This window comes from Salminus brasiliensis, chromosome 13, assembly GCF_030463535.1.
Source record: "Salminus brasiliensis chromosome 13, fSalBra1.hap2, whole genome shotgun sequence".
Taxonomy (NCBI): Eukaryota; Metazoa; Chordata; class Actinopteri; order Characiformes; family Bryconidae; genus Salminus; species Salminus brasiliensis.
The window spans coordinates 3,612,744-3,637,823 of record NC_132890.1 but is presented as its reverse complement, the minus strand read 5'-3'; the positions used below and the strand labels follow the sequence as shown (position 1 = coordinate 3,637,823).

Here is a 25,080-nt window from a genome sequence, read left to right as displayed (position 1 = left end):
AATGGACTGTTTAAAATGCAATTTAAATATATATATTGACTTCCACAAAAATACAAAAATACTGTATATATATGTATGTATTTATGGGTGTGTATATATATATATATATATATATATATAGGTCATGATATTCTAAATGTAAATATATTTTCTGTTATTAACAGCAAAATTCCTATTTACATTTAAGACATTGGATAACTATAGAAAACATTATATATGTATTGTACCATTGCCTTTGCACAGGCCACATTTAATATTTTGATTATGTTGAATTAAATGAATAAACTGTAATTATGTTTTAGAATGGGGCAGGCTGCGGCAGGCCGAGGCAGGCTGCGGCAGGCCGGGGTAGACTGGGGCAGGCTTTGGCAGACTGGGGCAGGCTGCGGCAGGCCGGGGTAGACTGGGGCAGGCTGCGGCAGGCCGGGGTAGACTGGGGCAGGCTGCGGCAGGCCGGGGTAGACTGGGGCAGGCTGCGGCAGGCTGGGGTAGACTGAGGCAGTCCGGGGTAGACTGGAGCTGGAGCCCATCCTGTCCTGAATCTCAGTCATGATGAAGCTCATGAAGAAGCTGAGATCTTCCCAGCAACAGTGTGATGCAAAGAAATGCACAAGAACACACAAGTGAGCATCCCTCACTCACCCGCTCACTTACACCCCCCCAAACACACACACACACCCCGGCCTGCTCTCGATCTCTTTCTCCGTCTCTCTCACACACACTCAAACGCACTACAACGTATCGAGCACTGATGCTTAACACGGCTTATTCATTATTTACCTCCTCTTTGACACAGCATGAAATATGAGCGAGAGAGGGAGCGAGACAGAGTGGGAGAGAGAGTTAGCGATGCTGAAGTGTTCCTTCAGGATGGGTAATTATGAGAAGAACATATGCACCTGTTCTCACATCAACACACCACTGAGACTCCGACTCTGGGCTCGAGCCAAACACAGTGAGGAAGAAGAAGAAGGGCAGACGAGAGGAGGAAGAGGAGCTGGGAAAAAAATGCATATGGCATTTGGACAAAACACACACACACACACACAGTGAACTGATTATGATATCACTCATCATAGGCCAAGCCTCACACAACACACACACACACACACACACACACAAGAGTGAGTTTGAAGTTTGTCTTTGCCTTCCTCGTGATAATGAGGTGAGGATGAAGGGACTGGTCAGTGCCAGTGATGACTAAAATAGGCTCTCAGGAGACGCTGTCATCACCTATGACCTCAGCCATGATCAGCTACAGGTACACCCACACCCATCCAGCTTAGCAGAACCTACACTGATTACTACCGCAACTACCCCCTCCATGCTCCACCCACAAATATATCCTTTCACAGCAATTGACCTCTTTATGCTCCGCCAACAAAAATATATCCTTTCACAGCAATTGACCAATCCATGCTCCGCCCACAAATATATCCTTTTACAGCAATTGACCATTGACCATGCTCCGCCCACAAATATATCCTTTTAACAGCAATTGACTTCTTTATGCTCCACCCACAAATATATCCTTCCACAGCAATTGACCTCTTTATGCTCCACCCACAAATATATTTTTTCATACCCATTGATCTCTTTATTCTCCGCCCACAGATATATCCTTTCATGGCCTTTAATCTCTCCATACTCCATCCTTAAATATATCTTTTCATACCCATTGATCTCTCCATGCTCCACCCTCAAATATATCTTTTCATCCCCATTGATCTCTCCATGCTCCACCCTCAAATATATCTTTTCATCCCCATTGATCTCTTCATGCATCGCCCACAAAAATATGCTTTCATGGCCATTGATCTCTTCATGCTCCACCCACAAAAACCGCCATTGCCAGGTAAGGTACGCTACAGAGTCTGGTCTGTGTTTGAGTGTTGATGAGCTGATTTCAGGAGCGGGGGAAAGCGCAGTGTGTTTGGCCGGCCTGCTCATAATGGCCTGTTTCAACAGAATAATTCATTCACGGCTGTGAATCTTTTAGATGGGAGTGACAGCTGAGAGATAGCGGCTCCGGGCCCGCGCGCCGTTCCGCTGCCGGCCCTTAAATCATTCCTGCTTTGTGCGCCACATTCTCCCTATCCAGCCGCGTATCTACACTACCTCAATTATTTATGCTGAGAGGACACATGTAGAGAACACTTACATGTAGCCTACTTACACACACACACACACACACACACACACACACGCACACAGCCAGGGATTGCTTCATGATGATTGACGTCTGATGGTTTGGTGATGTCCTTAAGTTTTTGCTGTAAAAGGTGAAGAAAGAAATGACCTCCTTACTAACAATAGGCCCTGACAGGTGTGTGTGTGTGTGTGTGTGTGTGTGTGTGTGTGTGTGTGTGAAGGAGAGAGAGAGAGAGAGAGAGTTTACCATCTTGTTCTATTTTCCTTTAAAACTCTGAAACTTTGTAACTCAGACTGTGGCGACACAAATGTAGCTCTGTTTGCTTCGCCAACAAGGAACCCTGAATTGAATTGGATGAGAAGAGCAAGCAAAGAGAACTAGAAAGAAAGTGAGGGCGCGAGAGTGAGCGAAAGCGAGAGAGGCAGAGAAAGAATGAGAAAGAGAAGAAGATAGAGGGACAGGGATAGAGGGAGGGGTAAAGACTGGGGGTGTAAGACAACCTCGATACCCTTGAGTATCATGGTACTGTGTTTTGCAATACTGCATCAGTTCTTAAAAACACAGAATCAGGCAGTTTTAATAATAACATTTACTAAAACATTGCAGTATACCTCTGAATTTTGCCCAAAAGATAATTAGTTCAAAAGCTCAACTAATATATTTGACAAACAGAGCTGTGTCCACAAACTTTTGGCTAAAATATGGGCCACCAAAACATTCGCTCAAAAGATTTTTGGTCCAAAAACCTACCTAAACGTTTGGCTATTGGAGCTGTGTCCACAAACTTTTGGCTAAAATATGGGCCACCAAAAATTTCGCTCAAAAGATGTTTGGTCTAAAAGCTTACCTAAAATGTTTGACTATTGAAGCTGTGTCCACAAACTTTTGGCTAAAATATGGGCCACCAAAAATTTCGCTCAAAAGATGTTTGGTCTAAAAGCTTACCTAAACATTTGGCTAATGGAGCTGTGTCCACAAACATTTGGCTAAAATATGGGCCACCAAAACTTTTGCTCAAAAAATGTTTGGTGCTTTACACGTTCTCTCAGATGGGACCTTTCTGAACATTCCACTATTCATTCCTTCAGGGAACATTGTACGATAATTATATGAAAATCATGCGTCAGATGCGTCAATTCATAAAACTACATCATTCCTAAAAAAAAGAAAAGAAAAAAAGGCAGAGAAAGACGGAGAGAAATAAGGAGAAAGGGGCAAAAAAGAAATGGTAGGTTGAGAGAGGAAGCGAGAGAGAGAGAGAGAGAGAGAGAGAGAGAGAGAGAGAGAGAGAGAGATAGAGACAGTAGTCTGGGCTTGACTGATCTTTTTCTTGGTCGGGCAGACGGCAGGACTGACCCGCTTTTCATTCCTTGGCTACAATCGTACATAAATGAATAGATATACAAATCTAAATTAGTCCTAATCATCAGCCTGTTCTGGACTGGAGAGAGAGAGAGAGAGAGAGAGAGCGAGAGAGTGCGCGAGTGTGTGTGTGAGAGTAGTTTAATGCGAGAGGATCTACACACAGAGATGCCCATCTGCATACTGGGTTCTGAACCTCCTCCGTAAACCTAAAGGAAAGGAGCAGCTGAAAATCCATTACGTGAACCACGTCCCCTCCCTCGGCTCCACTCTGTCTCTGTCCTCGTCTTTTATCTGCTGTTGTTGTTCTCAAGTGAAGAGAGGTGCTCCATCTCACTCTTCGCTCCCCTGTTTCCACCACCCCGTCACACACCATCATACACCCCACCCCACTCAAACATCACTATTAGACCCAAATATCACTGTTACTGTAAACAGTAATAAATGTACACATGTCCAAATGTTTGTGGACACCCCTTCAATGGACACACACACAGTACCTGTGGAGAAATACTACCAATAGAATAGGACTCTCTGGAGCAGATGAAGATGAACCGATTGGCACCGTGCTGCCCAATGCCAGGCGTGGGGTATAGAGGGGTATAAAGCATTGAGCTGTGGAGGAACTGTGTTCTCTGGAAGCATGGTGATGGTGGTGCTCCATCCAACCTTTGGGATGGGTTGGGGAGTTGGAAATGACGATGATCATCCAACATCCTGTCTTCACTGATGGTCTTGTTGCTGAATGCAGTCAAATCCTCACAGCACAGCTCCTCCACAATCTAGCAGAAAGTCTTCTTCCCTGGACAGTAGAGACAGTTACTCCAACAAAAGCAGGAGAAACTCTTTGTAATACCTTTGATTTCAGAAGAAACAATGAATGAGCAGGTGTCCCAATACTTTTGTCCTAAAAGTGTATTAGGGAGCAAGTGAACAACCAGGCCCAAAACCTGGGCCTTTTGTGTTCAGGGATGCAGAGGTCGAGTGGGGCTGAGCCTGTGTTTTTGGGGAACTGCTAGCTGGACAGAATTGCGTGCAAATGTGTGTGCATAAGAGAGAGAGAGAGAGAGAGAGAGAGAGAGGGCGAGAGAGAGATAGATGGATAGGTAGACCACTACATTATCGCCTTCCCGTAGTTCTTGGTGTTTCGTGTGTCTCCCAGCTACAGTGTCTCAGCTAGATTGAGTCATATCTCACTGCAGGATTCCTGCCCAAGTGCAGCGCTTTGGGAAACAGTCCCGCCTCTACCTGAGACCCCTCAGAGGCCTGTTCCTCAGACCACCCCAGCCTGCGGATATCATGAAGTGTAAAGCTAGTGGTATATTGGTTAAAACAGATACAAAACATGAATCTAGAACCTTGACAACATAGTACCAGTACCAGTACCAGTCAAAAGTTTGGACACACCTGGATTAGTAATGTGCTAATCATCATTGGTTATCACACGGGTATCTACCGTAGTTAGGATGTTATGGAGGTAGGCCTAGGTTGTAGGACCCAGGCAGTGTGTGTGTGTGTGTGTGTGTGTGTGTGTGTGTGTGTGAGAGGGTGAAAATAGACCATGCAGCTACATGCATACCCAATAACTAATTTAGCAAAACCAATAAATAGCCTTAATAGCCTACATGACCCAATCACCCAATTCTTTCAGTTCAACATACAATTTAGGCCTAACTAAACCCCCTATCCTAACTACATTGGACACTTATGTGTCTCTAGGGCAAAAAAAAAAAAAAAATAATAATAATAAAAAAAACCTAGCATCACCCTAGCATTTGAATCGAATGTTTTTAGAATGATGATGTTCGGCACATGTGCAACCAGGTGTATGCAAACTTTTGACGGGGTCTGTCTGCATCGTGTGTTATATTGTTTATTTGACATATATATTTTATACATTTTATATATATATATACATACATATACATATACATATATACATTATATTTTATATTTGACAACTTTTTTGTAGCTAGGGGTCAGTTTATGAGATCTGAGTGTCAAAAACAGTGATAAATCATAATTACATGACCATTTCACCCCTGTCTTTATGCCTTATTTAAACTTTAAACAGCCTATTATTATTACTGTGGTTTTAAGGCCTCTTCTGATTGGCTATCCTATGTTGTGCCTGTTTGTAAAACTCACTGCTGAAGTGAATAACATAGCTGGTTCCTGTGGTACGTATCAAGGGGTGGAATCTACACTGTTAAAAGTAGAAGATCCTTAAGGAACTTTTGGAGGTTCTTAATACTGACTGTTCACTTCCTGTCTAGTATGTCCCCTGTTAAAAGTAGAAGACCCCTTTTGGAGGTTCTTCATTTTGAAACTATGGATGAACCTCTTAAGGTGCTTTGAGGAACCTTTTAGAAAAGGTCTTTAGAAGAAAAGCCTTTCTTGAAAGTTCCTCAAAGCACTTTAAGAGGTTCCTCCAAATGGATTCTTATACTTTTAACATCAGTATTACCAGGAAGACTCCAAAGACAAGGTCATAGTTACAATAATAATACTAAGTTAAAGTCTTTAGTAAAGACCCCACTGATAAAGATCCCACTGTCTCTAACATCTGGACCCTCGCAAATCCGGGCAGAATCTACCCCCTGGGCAACCAGCGAGCGGCGAGGACAAAGGGGCGTAAGTAGAGGTCATTTATAGACCTCTAGGTGGATGCTGGTGATTGGGGTGAGATATTCGTGACGTGCATTAGAGTCTCCTGGTAGGACCTGTGCTGAAGCTTTCAGTTTGAGAATATTAGCAGGTTTTAATGTTATGGTTTATTGGTGTGTGCAAATGCATCGGTCTAATGACATCACAAAAAAGTATAAGCTTACATTTAGAAAAAGGGACTGGAGGGAATCTGATATGTGAAAGTGTGCCTGGATTTGAATATTGCATTAAATTCAATTATGACATTTTGAAACAATGAGAAACATCCAGAATCACATTATATCAAAAAATTAAAATCTGCGAAAAATCATGTAACCAGGCTTTAACAAGTCTACTGTAAAAACGTCCAAAAATACCATCACTGGACATCAGATGTGCCCAAACCGAAAAAAAAAAAAATTCGGTAACTGTGGTGCATCACTTTGAGACTGGAGACGGGCCGGGACAGGATGGCATTGTGTTGTTAATGCAGGGAGTGTTGCGTAGCTGACAGTGAGGGTCTTTGGTGTGGAGAGAATAACAATACCAGGACTCTATTAGATCAGAATACTGAGAACCTCACGCTTTATGCTTGAAATCCCATCAGGTCCTTCTGGAGTCAGAGAACAACTGCGTACCATGGACACACACTCTCACACACACACACACACACACACACACACACACACACACACACACACACACACACACTCTCACTAAACTGATTCTTTTCATTATAGTCCCACAGAACAGCACAAGGTCATCATTACCGCTTCCCATTGTGACGTTAATGGTTTTTACTCGTATTTTGTAACCTGAAAGTCACTGTTGTCACACGGGGCCTTTAATCACTCCAGTGGTGCTGCGGTAATTGTTTTAGTGCAGTTGTGTCGTGAGCTTGCTGTGGGGAGGATCAGTCGAGCTCAGTGGAAATCAAATTGAGATCACCACTGAGGTCAAACACGCTCCTCTTTCACTGTGATCTTAACGGGCATTTGGTATACACAGGTCAGCCATAACATTAAAACCACCGGCAGGTGAAGGGAATACCATTGATTGTCTGGCTCCAGTGGCTCCTGTCAAGGGGTGGGATCTACATAATAGGCAGCAGCCTAGGAATCTGAGACACTGAGGTCAGTACATCTCCAAAAGCATCAGGCAGGCCTTGTGTGTGTGTGTGTGTGGGGGGGGGGGTCTAGTATGGAGTGGTCAGTACCTACCATGGGTCCATCCTACCCCACCACCCTACCTCACAACAGTCATGATCTAAAGGATCCATAGGGGGACTTGGGGTGCTTATTCAGTACTGGTATTGGACATGAAAACGGTGGCGTGGTATCGGGCCTCCCTCACTCTTTAGTGCTTTCTTCTGTTACTGTTCAAAAGAGAGAGAACAGTTGAACAGCTGGAATAGGTATTGATCAGTATTGATATATATATATATATATATATATATATATATATATATATATATATATATATATACAGTGCAAAACATTTAGGTACTGCTGAAAATTAGCTTAATAAGTCTGTATCTCCTCAGTAAATCACTAATATTAGAATAACCACTAATAATAACACTCCTACAGAAAGTGGTGGAGGTTCTCCATCACTGTGCTCTTCATTAGAACATCTCCAAAGTTCTCCTCATGGAGTCTAGTATTATTTAGAGTTCTCCTCAGATCAACACCTGGTTTGGTGGTAAATCAGGGCTTAATGATGGTAAATCAGGTGAGCTGCTGCTGCTGCTGCTGCTGATAGAGTTGAACACGAAGGGTCAGAGCGGCAACCCTACCTGTTAATGTGAACAGAAGGTCCAAGAGCACAGAATTCAGCATGAGAAAATCACATTGCTCCCAGACTGTTGATTAAATGACTGTCAGCTGAGAGTGGATGAATCAGACAGTATAATATTATTGGCTGCATTGATACTGACACACCTTGCCACCAAGTACAGATCCTTCGGTGACCAGTAAAAAAAAGGGCTAAATTGAGAAGGAGTGACTCCCTTCCCAGCAGTCCCTCAAATCATCCTTACATCTGAATTATTACTATTTTCTACTCGTCAGAAATACTGTTCGCTCTATTACCTTGTCATAAAGGAGATATGCGCTCTGTGCTGCGGAGACGTGGTATAGAACTCCGGCAGGCGTCTGAAATACTGAACCTATGAGGTAAAAAAGGCAGGGAGAGCTGCAGAGGTAAGCTCAATTCCACATCTCTGAGCAGGCTATGGTTTCCCAGGCTTGTGAAATGAGACAATCTGTGTGAAATGCCTCTGTCCATGCTGATAAACCTGCTCCACTCATCATCTCCTGAGGCCCAGGCTACTCTGCCTCCTCCAGGCGAGGTTTATGAGTTACTATGGCAAACACTGCTCGGCCCAGTGTTTACAGGCTGGTGGCACTTTTTGGGAACTGAATCGGAGGTGTCATTTGCAGAAGGGCTGAACTGTGGGCTGCAGCTTCAGAAGGATGAGATCATTCAATAAACACTCTTCTGAATCTCTGACCGGCAGTAAGGTGTCATATTGAAGAGCTTGTGGTCTCCCAGTGTTTGAATTCCACTTTTGGAATGATCAGTGGTGCACAGGTCTACTGCAGGAGCTGCAGCACTCCACGCTGAACCGCGTCCATGTGCAGAAGCTACTGGAGCGGTTACAATTTCGGCCCTGCAGTGGAAAAGAGGCCGAGATCGCAGTATCAGTATTGGTATTGGACATGAAGAAGGTGGCGTGGTATCGGGCCTTCCCTACTCTTAAATAGCAGGAATAGGTATTGATCAGTATTGATATATATATATATATATACTGTGCAAAAATTGTAGGTACCTCTGAAAATTAGCTTAATAATCTGCATCTCCTCAGTAAAATAATATAATATAATATAATGATAACACTCCTACAGAAAGTGGTGGTGGTTCTCCATCACTGTGTTGATCATTAGAACATCTCCAAAGTTCTCCTCATAGAGTCTAGTATTATTTAGAGTTCTCCTCAGATCAACACCTGGTTTGGTGGTAAATCAGGGCTTAATGATGGTAAATCAGGTGAGCTGCTGCTGCTGCTGCTGCTGCTGCTGATGGAGTTGAACACATCCTCCACGCTGTGCTGGCTGGACTGGGGGGCGTCCAGGAGAACCCTGGAGGAACCGAGCTCTGTTCTTCAGACTAGCTCACCGACAAGATCTCACTACTTTCTTTCTTCAGAATGAGAAGCTCTTGTTTCTCCTTTTTACTGGATTTATGTTCAGCTGCTTTATTTGTTCTGATGAGATCTGGAGCTTCTACAGTAATAAACACTATATGTCTAAAGGTTTTTGGACACCTAAGAGCTGCAGTGTCCGGAGCGGAGCAGTTACTCTCCGTGCTCTGGAATTGGTATTGATCAGCGTTTTGCCTGAATTAGATATTCATTACTGAATCCTGATTGGTTAAAACTGGAGGGAAAATATGATTTGAGGAAAATGGATTCATTTGAAAGTGTGTAATTGTCTCTCTTTAGAGAACAGAGCAGCAGTGGGTAGTGTGATTATCGCGGTGGTTTGCCGGTTGGGATGTGAACTCCTTCTATCTGACTGTAAATGCAGCGATGGGATTGGGCCTTTATGGTGGGTTCGGTTTCTGCTGAGTGGGAACACAGCTGCATTAGTTCCAGCTCACCTGTCAGCCTGAGAGCGAATAAACAGAGAAATGGTTCATATTATTTGAGTCTGAAATTCCTCCCTGCGATAGGGGGTGTGACCATATGCAAATTTTAGCATACAGTGTATTATTGCTGTGCAATGAAAAACATGTATCTCCAAAATGGTGATGTTACAGGAGAAGGTGAAAATGTTGTTTAAGGTTAAAGATGTTGTCTATGTACAATAAAAGTATAATATAAATGATATACAAATTATAATATTATAAATTTAATAATAATATATAATATATAAATAAAAAAAATAATTTAGAGCATTTCTATTGGTCCGTTCATCCAGAATTATTTAGACAGTGTACAAAGAAGCTACAGGGTTTACAGCATGGAGAAAACTGGAGATAGCTGTTTTTATTATACAGCATGATATAATAGGGGAGTTATGATACAGATATTGGATTTGATATGAATTTTAATAGATTTGGATCGATTTTTGAGTTCATGTGTAAAAACTGTCTTGATTCCAAAGCTGGATCGAACCTTTAGGAGAGTCAAATTGCTGACGCATTTTTTGAGAGTGAGGGAAAAAGACAGGAGTGACAGATATCAGTTATGTATATTAATAAATATTAATATCTATAATATATAGTAATAAAACACAATAATAAAGATAAACTAGTTGTTCATGTATATAGAATAGCACTCTCTGGAGCAGATAAGCATTAACCTATTGGTACCATGCTGCCTAATGCCAGGCGTGGGCTAGAGGGGTATAAAGCCCCCCAGCATTGAGCTGTGGAGCAGTGGAAGAACTGTGTTCTCTGGAATGATGGTGGTGGAGCTCCATCTGATACTTTTGGAGTCGGGTGTTGGGGGTGATGAGGTGGGGTGATGATCACTGAACATGCAATCAAATGCTCACACCAGCGCTCCGCCAGAATCTTGCAGAAAGCCGTCCTCCCTGGACCGTAGAGACAGTTACTCCAACAAAAGCATGTCCCAATACTTTTGTCAATTTAAATTACATATACGAATGCATAACAAACTGTAATTAACTACACCTAACTACACCTAATCTATTTTAGCAGCCATTTAGGGGTTAATCCAGCTCCCTCACCCCTTCTCCACCCGAATGGTACAGTGGGTAGAGATTAGGTGAAGCTGACTGTAGGATAAAGAGATTAGATAAAGTGACTAAACACACACTCCCAGTTTCTCCCTGCTCTAAAACGCTCAATTCCACACATCAGATAATTACTGAGGCCTTACTGAGCTGAATCAGGTGTGTGTGTGTGTGTGTGGGGGGGGTCTGCAGACAGCAGTGTGTATAGGCTGTATTGATTAGTTATATTATAGCTGGAGGACGCTGGCTGGTGTTATCCAACATCTCTAATAAGAAGCTCAGCATGCAGGAGGAAGATGCTTTCTCTTTTCTAGTTCTTTTTTCATTGTGAGTGTGTGTGAGTGTGTGTGTGTGTGTGTGTGTGTGTGTATAAGAGAGAGAGAGATTCCCCCATGCTTGCTCTATTCCTCATCTTTGTCTTGTAAATGTCTCTGATAAAGTAAAAGCTTCACACACGAGTTCAAAGCTCTGTTTGATGTATTTTCTTTATGTAGCGAGAGAGCATATTTCTCTCTCTCTCTCTCTCTCTCTCTCACTGTATTCTATTTATCGCTGCTTTTTCTCGCTCTTTCTCTCTGTCATTCTTTCTCCTCCCTCCTTTCTCTCCTTCCTCTCTCTCTCTCTCTCTCTCTCTCACTGTATTGTATTTATCGCTGCTTTTTCTCGCTCTTTCTCTCTGTCATTCTTTCTCCTCCCTCCTTTCTCTCCTTCCTCTCTCTCTCTCTCTCTCTCTCTCTCTCTCTCTCTCTCTCTCTCTCTCTCACTGTATTCTATTTATCGCTGCTTTTTCTCGCTCTTTCTCTCTGTCATTCTTTCTCCTCCCTCCTTTCTCTCCTTCCTCTCTCTCTCTCTCTCTCTCTCTCTCCTTATCTCTCTCTCTCCCCATCACGCTCTTTCCCTATCTCTCTCTCTCTCTCCTTATCTCTCTCTCTCCCATCACGCTCTTTCCCTATCTATCTATCTCTCTCTCTCTCTCTCTCTCTCTCTCTCTCTCCTTATCTCTCTCTCTCTCCCCATCACGCTCTTTCCCTATCTCTCTCTCTCGCTCTCTCTCTCATTTCTTTCTCTTCATGCTCTGTCTTTGCCTTTTCTCTCATTTTCCACTCTTTCTTTTCTCTTTCTCTCTCTCTCCTTATCTCTCTCTATACATATCCCAGTCTCTTCCTCTCTCTCTCTCTCTCTCTCTCTCTCTCTCTCTCTCTCTCTCTCCTAGCAGTGGGCTAGTTGGTTACTGATGCAGAGGGAAAGTTAGGGGTTGATGGGCTGTGAGTATTGATACAGAAGTGGCCGAGGGAGCAGCTCTGTTTAAGCACTGACGCCAGTTTGTTCTTCACTGTGCAGCTGAAGATCCGCAGTGTGACTATGGAGAGGAGTGAGGAGTGTGAAGAATGAGTGCTGTTAGGAGGGTATTGAGGAGTGTGGAGTGTGGATATGGAGAGTGAGTGCTGTAAGAGAGGAGTGAGGAGTGTGGATATGGAGAGTGAGTGCTGTTAGGAGGGGAGTGAGGAGTGTGGAGTGTGGATATGGAGAGTGAGTGCTGTTAGGAGGGGAGTGAGGAGTGTGGAGTGTGGATATGGAGAGTGTGTGCTGTAGGAGAGGAGTGAGGAGTGAGGAGTGTGGATATGGAGAGTAAGTGCTGTTAGGAGGGGAGTGAGGAGTGTGGAGTGTGGATATGGAGAGTGAGTGCTGTAGGAGAGGAGTGAGGAGTGAGGAGTGTGGATATGGAGAGTGAGTGCTGTAGGAGAGGAGTGAGGAGTGAGGAGTGTGGATATGTAGAGTGTGTGCTGTAGGAGAGGAGTGAGGAGTGTGGATATGGAGAGTGAGTGCTGTTAGGAGGGGAGTGAGGAGTGTGGAGTGTGGATGTGGAGAGTGAGTGCTGTTAGGAGGGGAGTGAGGAGTGTGGAGTGTGGATATGGAGAGTGAGTGCTGTTAGGAGGGGAGTGAGGAGTGTGGAGTGTGGATATGGAGAGTGTGTGCTGTAGGAGAGGAGTGAGGAGTGAGGAGTGTGGATATGGAGAGTGAGTGCTGTTAGGAGAGGAGTGAGGAGTGAGGAGTGTGGATATGGAGAGTGAGTGCTGTTAGGAGAGGAGTGAGGAGTGAGGAGTGTGGATATGGAGAGTAAGTGCTGTTAGGAGGGGAGTGAGGAGTGTGGAGTGTGGATATGGAGAGTGTGTGCTGTTAGGAGGGGAGTGAGGAGTGTGGAGTGTGGATGTGGAGAGTGAGTGCTGTTGGGAGGGGAGGGAGGAGTGTGGAGTGTGGATATGGAGAGTGAGTGCTGTAGGAGAGGAGTGTCTCAGTTAACCCTCAACACCATCTCAGTGATGGAGCAGCATCTGAACATTCAGCAGAACATCAGGAGACTTTTACTGAGGGCTTCTACTGAGTCCAGGTTCAGATCTGTAGACTTTCAGACCATCTCACCATCCTCGACCAGCTGCTGTAGACCTACTGCTGACACCAGTCTGGAACTGGAGACTGGAACTAGCTGGATTAGGCCGGATTAATGGGCCTGGGTGAGGGTGAAGATTAGGTTTTGGGAAGCATTGGAATCATGTCAATATCACTAATAGCACTATCGCAACTATCGTTAACATTTACATTTACATTTATGGCCCTTATCCAGAGCGACTTACAAAGTGCTTTGCTATTTACCCAAGAAAACCTCAGCTAGTTAGAATAGACCAATAATTCAGAAGAAACCTCTAAGCTTAGACATTACTAAACACAAGTCAATAAGGTGACCATAGTACTCTAATCATCCAAGTACTCTCGGAAGAGGTGGGTCTTCAGTCTGCGTTTGAAGACAGTGAGCAACTCGGCCGTTCGGTCATTCCACCGCTTTGGTCAGGACAAAAAAAAGCCTGGACGCTTGTCTTCCATGGATTTTGAGGGATGGCGGGTCGAGCCGAGCCGTACTTGAAACTCGAAGGGCTATAGGTGCGGATCGGCTTTTGACCATTGCCATCAAGTATGGAGGGGCTGGTCCGTTCTTGGCTTTGTAGGCCAGAGTAAGGGGTTTGAATCTGATGACCTGGGCAGCAGCTACAGGAAGCCAGTGAAGAGAGAATGCAGCAGTGGAGTGACATGGCTGAATTTAGGAACGTTGAAGACGACTCGTGCCGCTGCATTCTGGATAAGTTGCAGGGGTCTGATGGTGCGCAGAGGGAGACCAGCCAGAAGAGAGTTGCAGTAGTCAAGTCTGGAAGTGACGAGAGACTGAACAAGCACCTGGGTGACTCTCTAGAGAGGAAGGCTTCCAGCTTCTGTAGAAGGAGTGACCAGTGGGTTCTCAAAGGAGATGGCAAGATCGTTTTTTGGTCCAGCAGTTCCCGGGATGTACAGCAGCTCCGTCTTGCTGGGGTTGAGTTTGAGGTGGTGAGCCGCCATCCAAGAACATTGCTACAATGCCGACGGTCGGCCTCACTCAGCATCACTACGGCAGAGCCTTCAGTCCTGGGCCCTTCACGCCTAAAGACTAGTGATAAAAGGCTCTGCTTGAGGGCAAGGCTTGAGTCCTTTACCAGGAATAGAGACTGAATAGAGGTCAGTTTATACCACAGAAGCTTTTTCATTATAAAGAGCAAATATTTTGGTCCCCATTGTTGAAATGCCATCACCTACTCTACGCAGCCAATCAGGGTCCCACAAAACTAGGCTAGCTGAGTAATATTTTAGGGGATAGCGGCGGTAAGTAGAGTCTTAGAGAAGGAAGATGCAGAAGTTTTATGCTTTTCCCATTTGTTTGGTGTGTGGGGTAATTAAAGCGCACAGTCAGCAGGTATAATTGCCTTCTCCTTGGTGAGCTCCACGGAATTATAAAGATCAGCTGTTATCTTTCGCTTAAATTGATTCAAACCAACCTTGCCCAATGGACTCATTTAATTCTTGTAAACAAAAGATGTAATTGGCTAATGTGGAATCCCCATTGACTTCCACTGAAAAACACATGCTCCCGAAACGACATGTTTCTAGTGAAAATTAACTTTGTAAAATAAACACTTTGTGGTTCTGTTATATGGGAAGAGCTTCAGCAGTTTGCTTGCGCTATATGTCCAAATGTTTGTGGACACCACTTCTAATGCATTCATTCTGCTACTTTAACCTCCTGAGACCTGGACTTTTACTTGGTGTGCATTTTTTAAATTTCTCCTGTTTGGGATTAGTAGGACCTAATAAGTATAAAAACTAAATTTAGTCTTTGTACAGGAAGCTGTTTTTGCAAAAAAAAAACAAAAAAAAAACAATGTCCTCTTATGAGTCCAAAGTGTCAAAGGTTTAAAAAATGAAGGATCTGTCATGTCGGGTCAGGTGCGACAGTGAAAACGAGGAAACACTTGCAGGGATGGATGATGCAAGACTTTAATGACAAATAGAATATAACCAGGGGTGCAGCAAACTAAGGGACAGAACTAGAAAGCAAAAGCGTAGTGTGGCAACAACAAACTGGGCAAAACACACCTGGGACTGGGAGGAAGCTGAGCGAGATACAGAGGAAAACACAGAACACACAAATCCAAAACACTAGGCAAGAGCTCGGGTGTGGTGAGGAACAAAACTTAGCAAAAACAACAGACTAAAACTCGAAGCAGGGCTTCAGAAAACAAATGGGAAGTCCTTATATGGGTCTGTGGGTGGAGTCCTGGGATGGCCCCAGGGGAGAGCGTGATGAAGAGGGTCCTGACAGGATCATGGTGCAGGGAAGCAGCAATGTAATGTCCCCATTTGAGGATGCAGGGTCTCAAAAGGTTATGATGAGGGGCTGATCAGATAGTATCTAGTAGAACTTCCTCTCGTTCACTGCTCTTGTCTGTAGCACAATACGCTAGCTGTCACTCAGGAATGGAGGTCCACGCTTCACAGGTTGTTAGAGCTGTCCTACCTGCGTTCCTCAGGGATTCCATGGTTTCGGGCTGGGCCTGGTTGTACAGTGTTTGTTGTATGACTCCAGCAAACTGCGAAGGGTCTGATGATGTATCTGTTGGTGTTTCACTTGCAGAAATGTATGAAGTTTAACGTGGAGTCGCCGATCTGGCTGTCCAAGCAGCGCATCCTTTGCACACTGAACCAGAGCCTGAAAGATGTGCTGAACTATGGGCTGTTCCAGCCTGCATACAACGGCAAAGCCGGCAAGTTCCTGGATGAGCAGCGGACCCTAAAGGACTACCCACTTCCAGCCATCACCCCTATACCCTACCTGGAGGTAAGAATACTAAAACACTCACAGTGCTTTTACACATTTTTTCTCCTCTGTGTGTGTGTGTGTGTGTGTGTGTGTGTGTGCGTCTAAGGGCCTAAGGAGAGGTGTTCTTCTCATGACATCCTGTACTCCAAGCATACACTATATGGACAAAAGTATTGGGACACCTGCTCATGCATTGTTACTTCTGAAATCAAGTATAATTAAAAAAAAACCTGTCTCTACTGTCCAGGGAAGAAGACTTTCTACTAGTTTTTGGAGGAGCATTGCTGTGAGGATTTGAATGAATTCAGCAATAAGAGCGTTAGGAGGTCAGGCTGTTGAATAATGATCACCACCCCACCTCATCATCCCCAACTACCCAACTCATCCCATTCAAAAGTACAGGATGGAGCACCATCACCATCATTCCACGGAACACAGTTCTTCCACTGCTCCACAGCTCCTCAATGCTGGGGGGCTTTTCACCCCTCTAGCCCACGCCTGGCTTTATTAGGCAGCATGGTGCCAATAGGTTCATGTTTACCCAGCCAGCATGCTCATGTGGGGCTCACATGGGTGGAACGTGGGCTAGGTGGGTTCCAGGTGGGCATGGGCTCTGAGTGGGTTTGTATATGTGTTGTTACTGGGACCCAGTTGGGGTTCCCATTTGGGCCTGATTGTTACAACCCTCCCTAAAGTCACACGGGTCCGATTTAGGCTCCATGTGTGGCGTACAAACCAGATGGGGCCCGCGTTTAACCCCTCCTGGTCTCCTCACTGACTCACTGGTGGGCATCCATATGTGGGGCCAACATGGAACCAATAGACAAACCTTTCTGGTTCCCAGTTGGGCTACCCATACAGGGCCCGTATGGCCATTTCATACCTGTGTCAGCAACGGGTGCAAAGTAGCTGAGTACATTTATTAAAAGGGGTGTCCACAAGTATATGGACATATAGTGTATTAAGGGTCAGATAAACAGTAGATGCTGTTGTACTGTATATAAAAACATATGAGAAAGATAATGTATGCTCTCTGAGAGGAATCAGGTCAGGTAGTTTGACTACTGAAACACTGCAGCTGACATATCCTCATCCACAATCATCTACAGTACACACACACACACACACATAGGGCTGTATTGATTGTGATTTTTCTTTTGAGGTTTTATGTGACAGTTGGACAGCTAACAGATATCAGATTACACCCAACATCAAAGCCAGTGAGAAAAAAAAAGTGTATGCTCCTGTACATCACTGTGTGTGTGTGTGTGTGTGAGTTACCAATGGTCCCCCATTTGATGCTGGAGCTGTCTGTGAATTTGCAATGGCATCGTCTCTCTCAATTCCCTTTCTCTCAGTGAGAGTAGTTGGGGAATACTATTATCATTTCACTTGATTTATCACTTTAATTAAGGTTGTAGGTCCAGAGAGAGGGAGAAAAAAGGAGAGAGAGAGAGAGCGAGAGAGTGAGGGAGGGAGAGAGAGTAAGATGTATGAAACTGCATTGGGCTGAAGCCTTCCATGCTTTTCTCCATATTTCCACCAAAAATATGGAGCATTTCAGCTCGTTTGGAGTCTAAAATGCATAAATTCATGATGGCCGACAGCCGCTAATGTAAATGCTACACTCACAGGGCAGGGCTGAAGTGCTGATTGTGAGTATGTGAGCGAAACACCATGTGTTGTGTGTGTGTGTGTGTAACTGGCCCCCAGTGCACGTGAGTGGGCCATAGCTGGACACGTTGCCAGTCAGTGCCAGTGGCAAAGCAGTGACACGGCTCATACAGTGGGAGCCTGGCTTCATGGTTATAGCTCCCATTATGTCATAAAAGCAGATTTATCGACACACCAGCTTCTCTATAGATCTCCCGGCACACGGCACTGACAAATCGCGCTTCCCTACAGGCCCACAGCCAGGCCAAAGATAGATTAGGAGACGGATAGATGGTTAGATGAACTGGGTGGGCAGATGCAGCTCCCTGGGCGGGATAGAGGCGATGATAGTGGGATGGATGAACAATTGGACAGAGCCCTGTCAGTGGAGAAGAGGGAGAGAGGGAGAGAGGGAGAGAGAAAGGGAGGGCTGGGCGCCCGCGGGACTGGCCCAGGCCGCTAGGCTGAGGGACTAATCCTGTTCACGTGAGTGGGCAGCGCAGCAGTCAGTGGTCATTAGAGCTGCTGGCACTCTGGGTTTGGCTGCTCTTACAGTATGAGCAGAAATATGATGCTGGTGCTAATGGTGCTCGAGTCCTGATGGCAGTCAGGTGCAGGACAGGGGTGTTCTGGGTGGTGCTGAGAATTCTGGTCTCAGCACGCTGGTACTGCTACTGCGACCGCGACCGGCAGAGGACACACTCGACTCGACAGCCGGCTCCTGTGGTGAGTCTTCTGTGCTTGCGGTGTCTCTCGGGGTCTGAGTTTAGTGCTGTTGTAGTACAAGATGCACTATATGTCCAAATATTTATGGACACCTCTTCTGATGAATGAATGCATTCAGCTACTTTAAGTTGTACCCATTGCTGACACAGATGTGCAAATGCACACACACAGTGTGTCTAGGCATTGTAGAGAACTACAGCCAATAGTGTAGGACTCTCTGGACTCTCATTGGTACCATGATTAAAGCCAGGCGTGGGCTAGTAGAGGGGTATAAAGCCCCCCAGCATTGAGCTGTGTTCTCTGGAATGATGGTGATGGTGCTCCATCCAATACTTTTGCGATGACTTGAAGAGTTAAAGATGGGGTGAAGTGGAGATCAATCAACATCCTGACCTCACAAACGCTCTTATCATCGAATGCAATGAAATCCTAACAGCAATGCTTCTCCAAAATCTGAATTCAAGCTATTTTTAATAGTTTATATGTCAGAAGAAACAATAAACGAGCAGGTGTCCCAATACTTTTGTCCATATGGGCCTAATAGTCATCATTAAAATCACCTACATTTGTTTTCCATTAGACATTTTAATGCCAGGTTCTCATTCCACGATTCTTAGATCTTGCTGACTTTTTGGAGGCCGCCGAGAGAGGCAAACCAGCCTTCGCTTGACTGATGGCTCGGCCGCTATTTGTGTGAACCGCTCAAAGATGCGATCCGAGAGCTTGCTGAGTGCTTGCCAATGTCTCGCAAGCCTCTGAAAAATACCTAGCAGCTTTAATATCTGGACCTGTCGGCGACTCTGAGTGTTGTGACTAGCTGCAGCCAATGAGAGCACAAGATACGGGCTGAGGAGTAAAGCCGGTGGCCGGATTTCTTGGGTCTGCTTGGACTCAAGAAATGGAGGAACCCATTTCTTACAGTTCTTGTGTGTTTTTGGAGAGCAGACACCCTCATTGCACCAGGTTCCTCCTGGCGAAAGATCTTGTAATTAGTGACCCCGTGTTGCTGATCACTATGAAGGCCTTGTGGTGTGAACCTGGTGTTAATGCTATGAGATAAACAGCATCTCACGAAGCAGTTTCCATTCAAAGCTCTCATCTCCAAACCTGTGATTTTCTTTTATTTAACAGTTTCGCTACAAGAGGCGCGTGTACACACAGACCCACCTGGATGACAAGCAGCTGTCGAAACTGCACACTAAGGTGAGGAATGCGGTTTCTGCTCATTTCTCTGTTCTCTTCTGCTTAAAGTGGTTAGCTAGCAGGGTTCCTGTACGCTCCGCATCGCTTTAGGACGAGATGTTCCTTTAAACTGAATTTCTGATGAAATATGTCACTGAGAGATTGCTCTCTCCGCAAGCTGCTGCAGATATTCTATACCATTTGACCTGTCCTTTTTTCTGCGTAGTGCTGCGGTGGCCGGATTTCTGCTGAACTAGGGGTAAAGATTGTTTGAGGAGATGAAGAATGTCAGTGTGGTGCCGCATTTGTTCATGTCTGTGTGCTTATCTTTGGAGAATGACAAATACTGAATATTGCTGGCAAGCAGGACCACCAGTATGACAGCGATGATTATAGTAACCTACCATTAGAAATGACAGAAAAGACTCTCAGGGTCTCTTGTAAATGTTGCCCGTTTGGTTTTTGTAGGTCTATCATGTTAAAATGTCCAGGGACGATCGGCCATGCCTGTCCTCGGGCCAGCTAATCTGAAGAGGCTGAGTTATACCGTTAATCAGAATGTGGGTCATTACTGCAATGAACGAAAATCAATTTTGGCCAAATACCAATTTCAGAATCATCATCTCCACTGGAAACTCCTGTGCAGCCAATTCCATTTACACGTGCGGTACCTTCTGGAGATGTGTCCTAATGGGCTGAGAGGATTTCTGTGTGTAAGCAGTTTGCTGCTTCATCCGAAGAACCTCTGAGCCGTCCAGACGCTTGTGAATTTATAGGCGACAGTTGAATTGGGCCATTTTGCAACCAGCTAGGTTGCAGATAGTGGCACAGGTTTAAAGGCATAAGGTCCAGACTCTCAGTACTACGGTTCTACAAATGGTTCTTTGAGTGATTCCATAGAAGAACCACTTTTGGTTCCGTAAAGAGTTCATGTTTATCATAGAGATGGGTGAGAGGGAAGAACCTTGAAAAGACCCTGAACATTTTCTCTTGATGCAAAGGTTCTTTATTAAGGTTTATGACTCAAGTCTGACTCAAGTCTGAGATTAATGTTGACTTGAGTCAGAGATTAATGTTGACTTGAGTCAGAGACTTTCACTCGAGAGACTGAGTCAGAGATTAAACTTGAGTCAGAGATTTGGACCCGAGTCACATGTTCATGTTTACTGACTTGACTTGGACTTGATTCGTCTCGAGTGAAAGTCTCTGACTTGAGTCAACATGTGACTTGAGACCAGGTCTTGAGGCAAATCAAGTTCGAGTCAAGTCTCTGACTCAAGTCACATGTTTAATCGACTTGGACTACTTGCTACAGCCATGTGCAATTTTAGTGAAATATCGGATTAATGGAGTAATGCAGTGCACTGTGGGTATTGTAGTGAATTTACTGTTGTCAAAGACTTGCACGAAGTGATTTGTGGACATCTCTGAAGGGGCATAAGCTCAATGAATGCAAATCCCTGACTCAAGTCCAAGTCAATTAAACATGCGACTTGAGTCAGAGATTTGAACCCGAGTCACATGTTTATGTTAACTGACTTGACTCGGACTTGATTCATCTTGAGTGAAAGTCTCTGACTTGAGTCAACATTGACTTGAGACCTTTTTGACTTGAGGCAAATCAAGTTTGAGTCAAGTCTCTGACTCAAGTCACATGTTTAATAGACTTGGACTACTTGCTATAGCCATGTGCAATTTTAGTGAAATATTGGATTAATAGGGGTAATGCAGTGCACTGTGGGTATTGTAGTAAATTTACTGTTGTCAAAGACTTGCATGAAGTGACGTATGGACATCTCTGAAGGAGCCTAAGCTGAATGATTGCATGTCCCTGACTCAAGTCAACATGCGACCTAAGAGACACCTTGACTCGTGTTAGAACCCTTTTCTCAAGTCACTTGTTGACTCGAGTCAGAGACTTTTACTTGAGATGAATCAAGTCAGAGTCAAATTGGTTAAACATGAACATGTGACTCAAGTTCAAGTTTCTGACTCAAGTCACATGTTTAATAGACTTGGACTACTTGCTACAGCCATGTACAGTTTTAATGAAATATCAGATTAATAGGGGTAATGCATTGTGGGTATTGTAGTGAATTTACTGTTGTCAAAGACTTGCATGAAGTGACTTGTGGACATCTCTGAAGGGGCATAAGCTCAATGAATGCAAATCCCTGACTCAAGTCTGAGTCAAGTCGATTAAACACAAGAAGTCCAAGTCAATTAAACATGCGACTTGAGTCAGAGATTTGAAGCCAATTCACATGTTTATGTTTAATTGACTTGACTCGGACTTGATACATCTTGAGTGAAAGTCTCTGACTTGAGTCAACATTGACTTGAGTCAAATCAAGTTCGAGTCAAGTCTCTGACTCAAGTCACATGTTTAATCGACTTGGACTACTTGCTACAGCCATGTGCAGTTTTAGTGAAATATCGGATTAATGGGGTAATGCAGTGCACTGTGGGTATTGTAGTCAATTTACTGTTGTCAAAGACTTGCACGAAGTGACTTGTGTTCATCTCTGAAGGAGCCTAAGCTCTATAAATGCCCTGACGTTTATCTGTCATCCGCCATAAACAGTGTAAACAGTCTGAGCTGGGGATTGTCGTGGATGTCCTCGGATATGCCTTTTCTTTATATTGCATTTCTATGGCCATAACAAAACATCTGCTTATGATGGGAATGAACTACTTTGCATCCATTAGGTGATTCTGCGAGACGTTTAGGGCCTTTATTGTGAGCGCTGTGAGCAGGTATAATCTGCAGAGCAGATCATTTACGCATTTTGCTTTTCAGCACATGCAAATTAGCGGCCTTTATTGGTGTTAATAAATCAGGCCCCGGGGCTGCCCGTGTAATGAGAGGTTTTATGTACGACACTCTGCATGCGAATAGTTCTTATCCCTTTTAAGCGCTGGAGCAGCGATAGCGAGCTAAAGCAGCAGCGGAAGATCGCTCTGATCCTGATACTCGCGGGTTGTTAAATGATTGGACGGGAGCAGAAGCATTTAGCTGCTGGATTGCGCCATCTCTCGCCCACATGGGAGGGGGGGTCAAGCTGAGGAGAGGATGGACTCCATGACCGCTAATCCTCTTATCTCATTGACATACTGCTTTTCATTTGTTGTATTGACCTCGCCGCATGGGTACACACACACTAGTTGTGTGTGTGTGTGTGTGCTGTGATGTGTATTGAGGTTACGCACTAGCCCGCTTGACAAGCATTCGCTGCCATTCAGTCTGATGAACCTGCTGTATCTCCCACAGTGCATTATTCACAAGACAGCGTGAAGACTGAAGAGCAGTGTGACGGACTCTTCGTTAGTGTGATGACTGATCATGTCGAGTCATTAGGAGCTTTTCTGAGTGTGTTGTAGGGGTTGTCCGGACCAGGGAGTTGTGCCATAAACCAGTAAGAGCCAGTGTGAAATCAGTGGGGTGGGAATCTCTGGCTGATGGATGTCCAGGTTCACCTTATACACAGCACTTCCGTCACACACATGGCAGGTCAAAAGTTTGGACACACCTGGTTGAATGTGTGCTGATCATCATCATATTTAAAACAGTTGATCCGAATGCTAGGGTGACCATATTATTGTTGTTAAAGAAAGAGGACACTGGGGACACACGGGTATCCATCATAGTTAGGATGTTGTGGATGGAGACTTTGAAGTTGTTGGACTGTGGCAGGGTGTGTGTGTGAAGGTGTGTGTGTGTGTGTGAGGGTGGAAATGCATATACAACCATGCAGCTACAGTTTGCTAATGTATAAATACATGCATATTTATTAATTTGGCAAGAGCAGTAAATAGCCTATATGACCTATTCACCTCCTATCAGGTCAGCCTATACCTTAGGCCTACTGGAACCCCACCACTTCAGCTTGAGCTGCATGTGGACTCGGGTCAAAGCTGTAGGCTCGAGTCTCACAATGACTTAATTAGAGACTTGGACACAAGCTTAAATGACTTGTGATTTTAAGTCACGTGTTGACTCGTGTCAGAGGTCTGGACTCCAGTCACAATTTGACTCAAGTCCTCCAATCATGTGTTGACTCGGGCCAGAGATTTGGACTCCAGTCAGTCTTGACAGAACTCTTGACTATCTTGACTTGAGTCAGAGATTTGGACTTGTCTCTGAATTATTTCATTATGAGACTCGAGTCAATGCCTCCAACTCGAGTCTCACAATGACACAATGACTTAACTAGAGACTTGGACACAAGCTTAAATGACTTGCAACTTTAAGTCACGTGTTGACTTGGGTCAGAGGTCTGGACTCCAGTCACAATTGAACTCAAATCAGAGATTTGTCCTCCAATCATATGTTGACTCGGGCCAGAGATTTGGACTCCAGTCATATCTTGACTTGAGTCAGAGATTTGGACTCGAGTCTCACAATGACTTAATTCAGAGACTTGCACAAGAGCTTAAATAACTTGTGACTTTAAGTCACGTGACTCGGGTCAGATGTCTGGACTCCAGTCACAATTTGACTCAAGTCATCCGATCATGTGTTGACTCGGGTCAGAGATTCGGACTCCAGTCAATCTTGAATGCTTAATCCGCTGCTTCAATGACTTGCGACTTTAAGTCACGTGACTCGGGCAAGAGATTTGGACTCCAGTCATATCTTGACTTGAGTTGAATGTTGACTCAAGTTAGAGACTTGGACTCGAATCTCACAGTGTCTTAATTTAGAGACTTGCAATGACTTGCAGCACGTTCATTAGGGCTTAAGGCTTAAGACTTGGGACTTAGATGAGTTGAGCCAGAGATTCAGACTCTGATCACATCAGATTTGGACTCGAGTTAGAATTTTTTTTCCATGGCCTACCCACAGCGTGTGTGTGTGTGTGTGTGTGTGTGTGTGTGTAATAGGTGTCATATGATGGACAGGTGGTACAAATAGGTCTTTCTTCTGCAGAGACAAAAGCATCTCAGTGCTGAAGCATCTGATCATATCAGAGTTCATTAATGCATTACTGCTCATACACTTCTCAGAGCGGTCATGCCCTCAGTGCTCGGCCATCACCTGGACTCTCTCACCTGACCAGCATTTAGAGGCCATCCTAGAGCAATAGAGCTGTATATACACAACACACATCTTTAAGAGATGCTAGAGGCAGATACAGAGAGGAGGGGGGGCATGAAGAGACACAGAGGAGGTGCTAGAAGAAGCTGAAGGAAGCTCACCTTCTCTTTCACACTTCAGGAAGGAACAGCATGCTGGGAATTAAAGAGCCAGATGCTCGTTTAGCACTCCTCAGCTCTCCTGTCAAACATGCAAATGAGCCTGAACTTAAACTTGTCCAAATACATGCTGGAACAGTCCGTTCCCAAAAAGCAGGGGTGAGGGACCAAGGGCTGGAGACCAGCACAGCGTCCCTGCCCCAACACATCTACTACAGTAC

The 25,080-nt window shown here is 44.6% G+C and overlaps 1 protein-coding gene across 6 annotated transcripts in view; it reads left to right on the top strand.

Moving 5' to 3' along the window:
- Positions 1–25,080, top strand: part of shank3a (SH3 and multiple ankyrin repeat domains 3a) — a 221,080-nt gene that overhangs the window by 16,853 nt on the left and 179,147 nt on the right. For 5 of the 6 annotated variants that reach the window (XM_072694760.1, XM_072694759.1, XM_072694764.1 and 2 more), the window contains exons 1-2: positions 15,923–16,120; positions 19,613–19,684. In XM_072694760.1, the coding sequence (XP_072550861.1) occupies positions 15,923–16,120; positions 19,613–19,684 (270 nt within the window). Of the gene's footprint in view, positions 1–15,916; positions 16,121–19,612; positions 19,685–25,080 lie in introns of those variants that run through there. The other variant, XM_072694768.1, reaches the window with a different exon arrangement.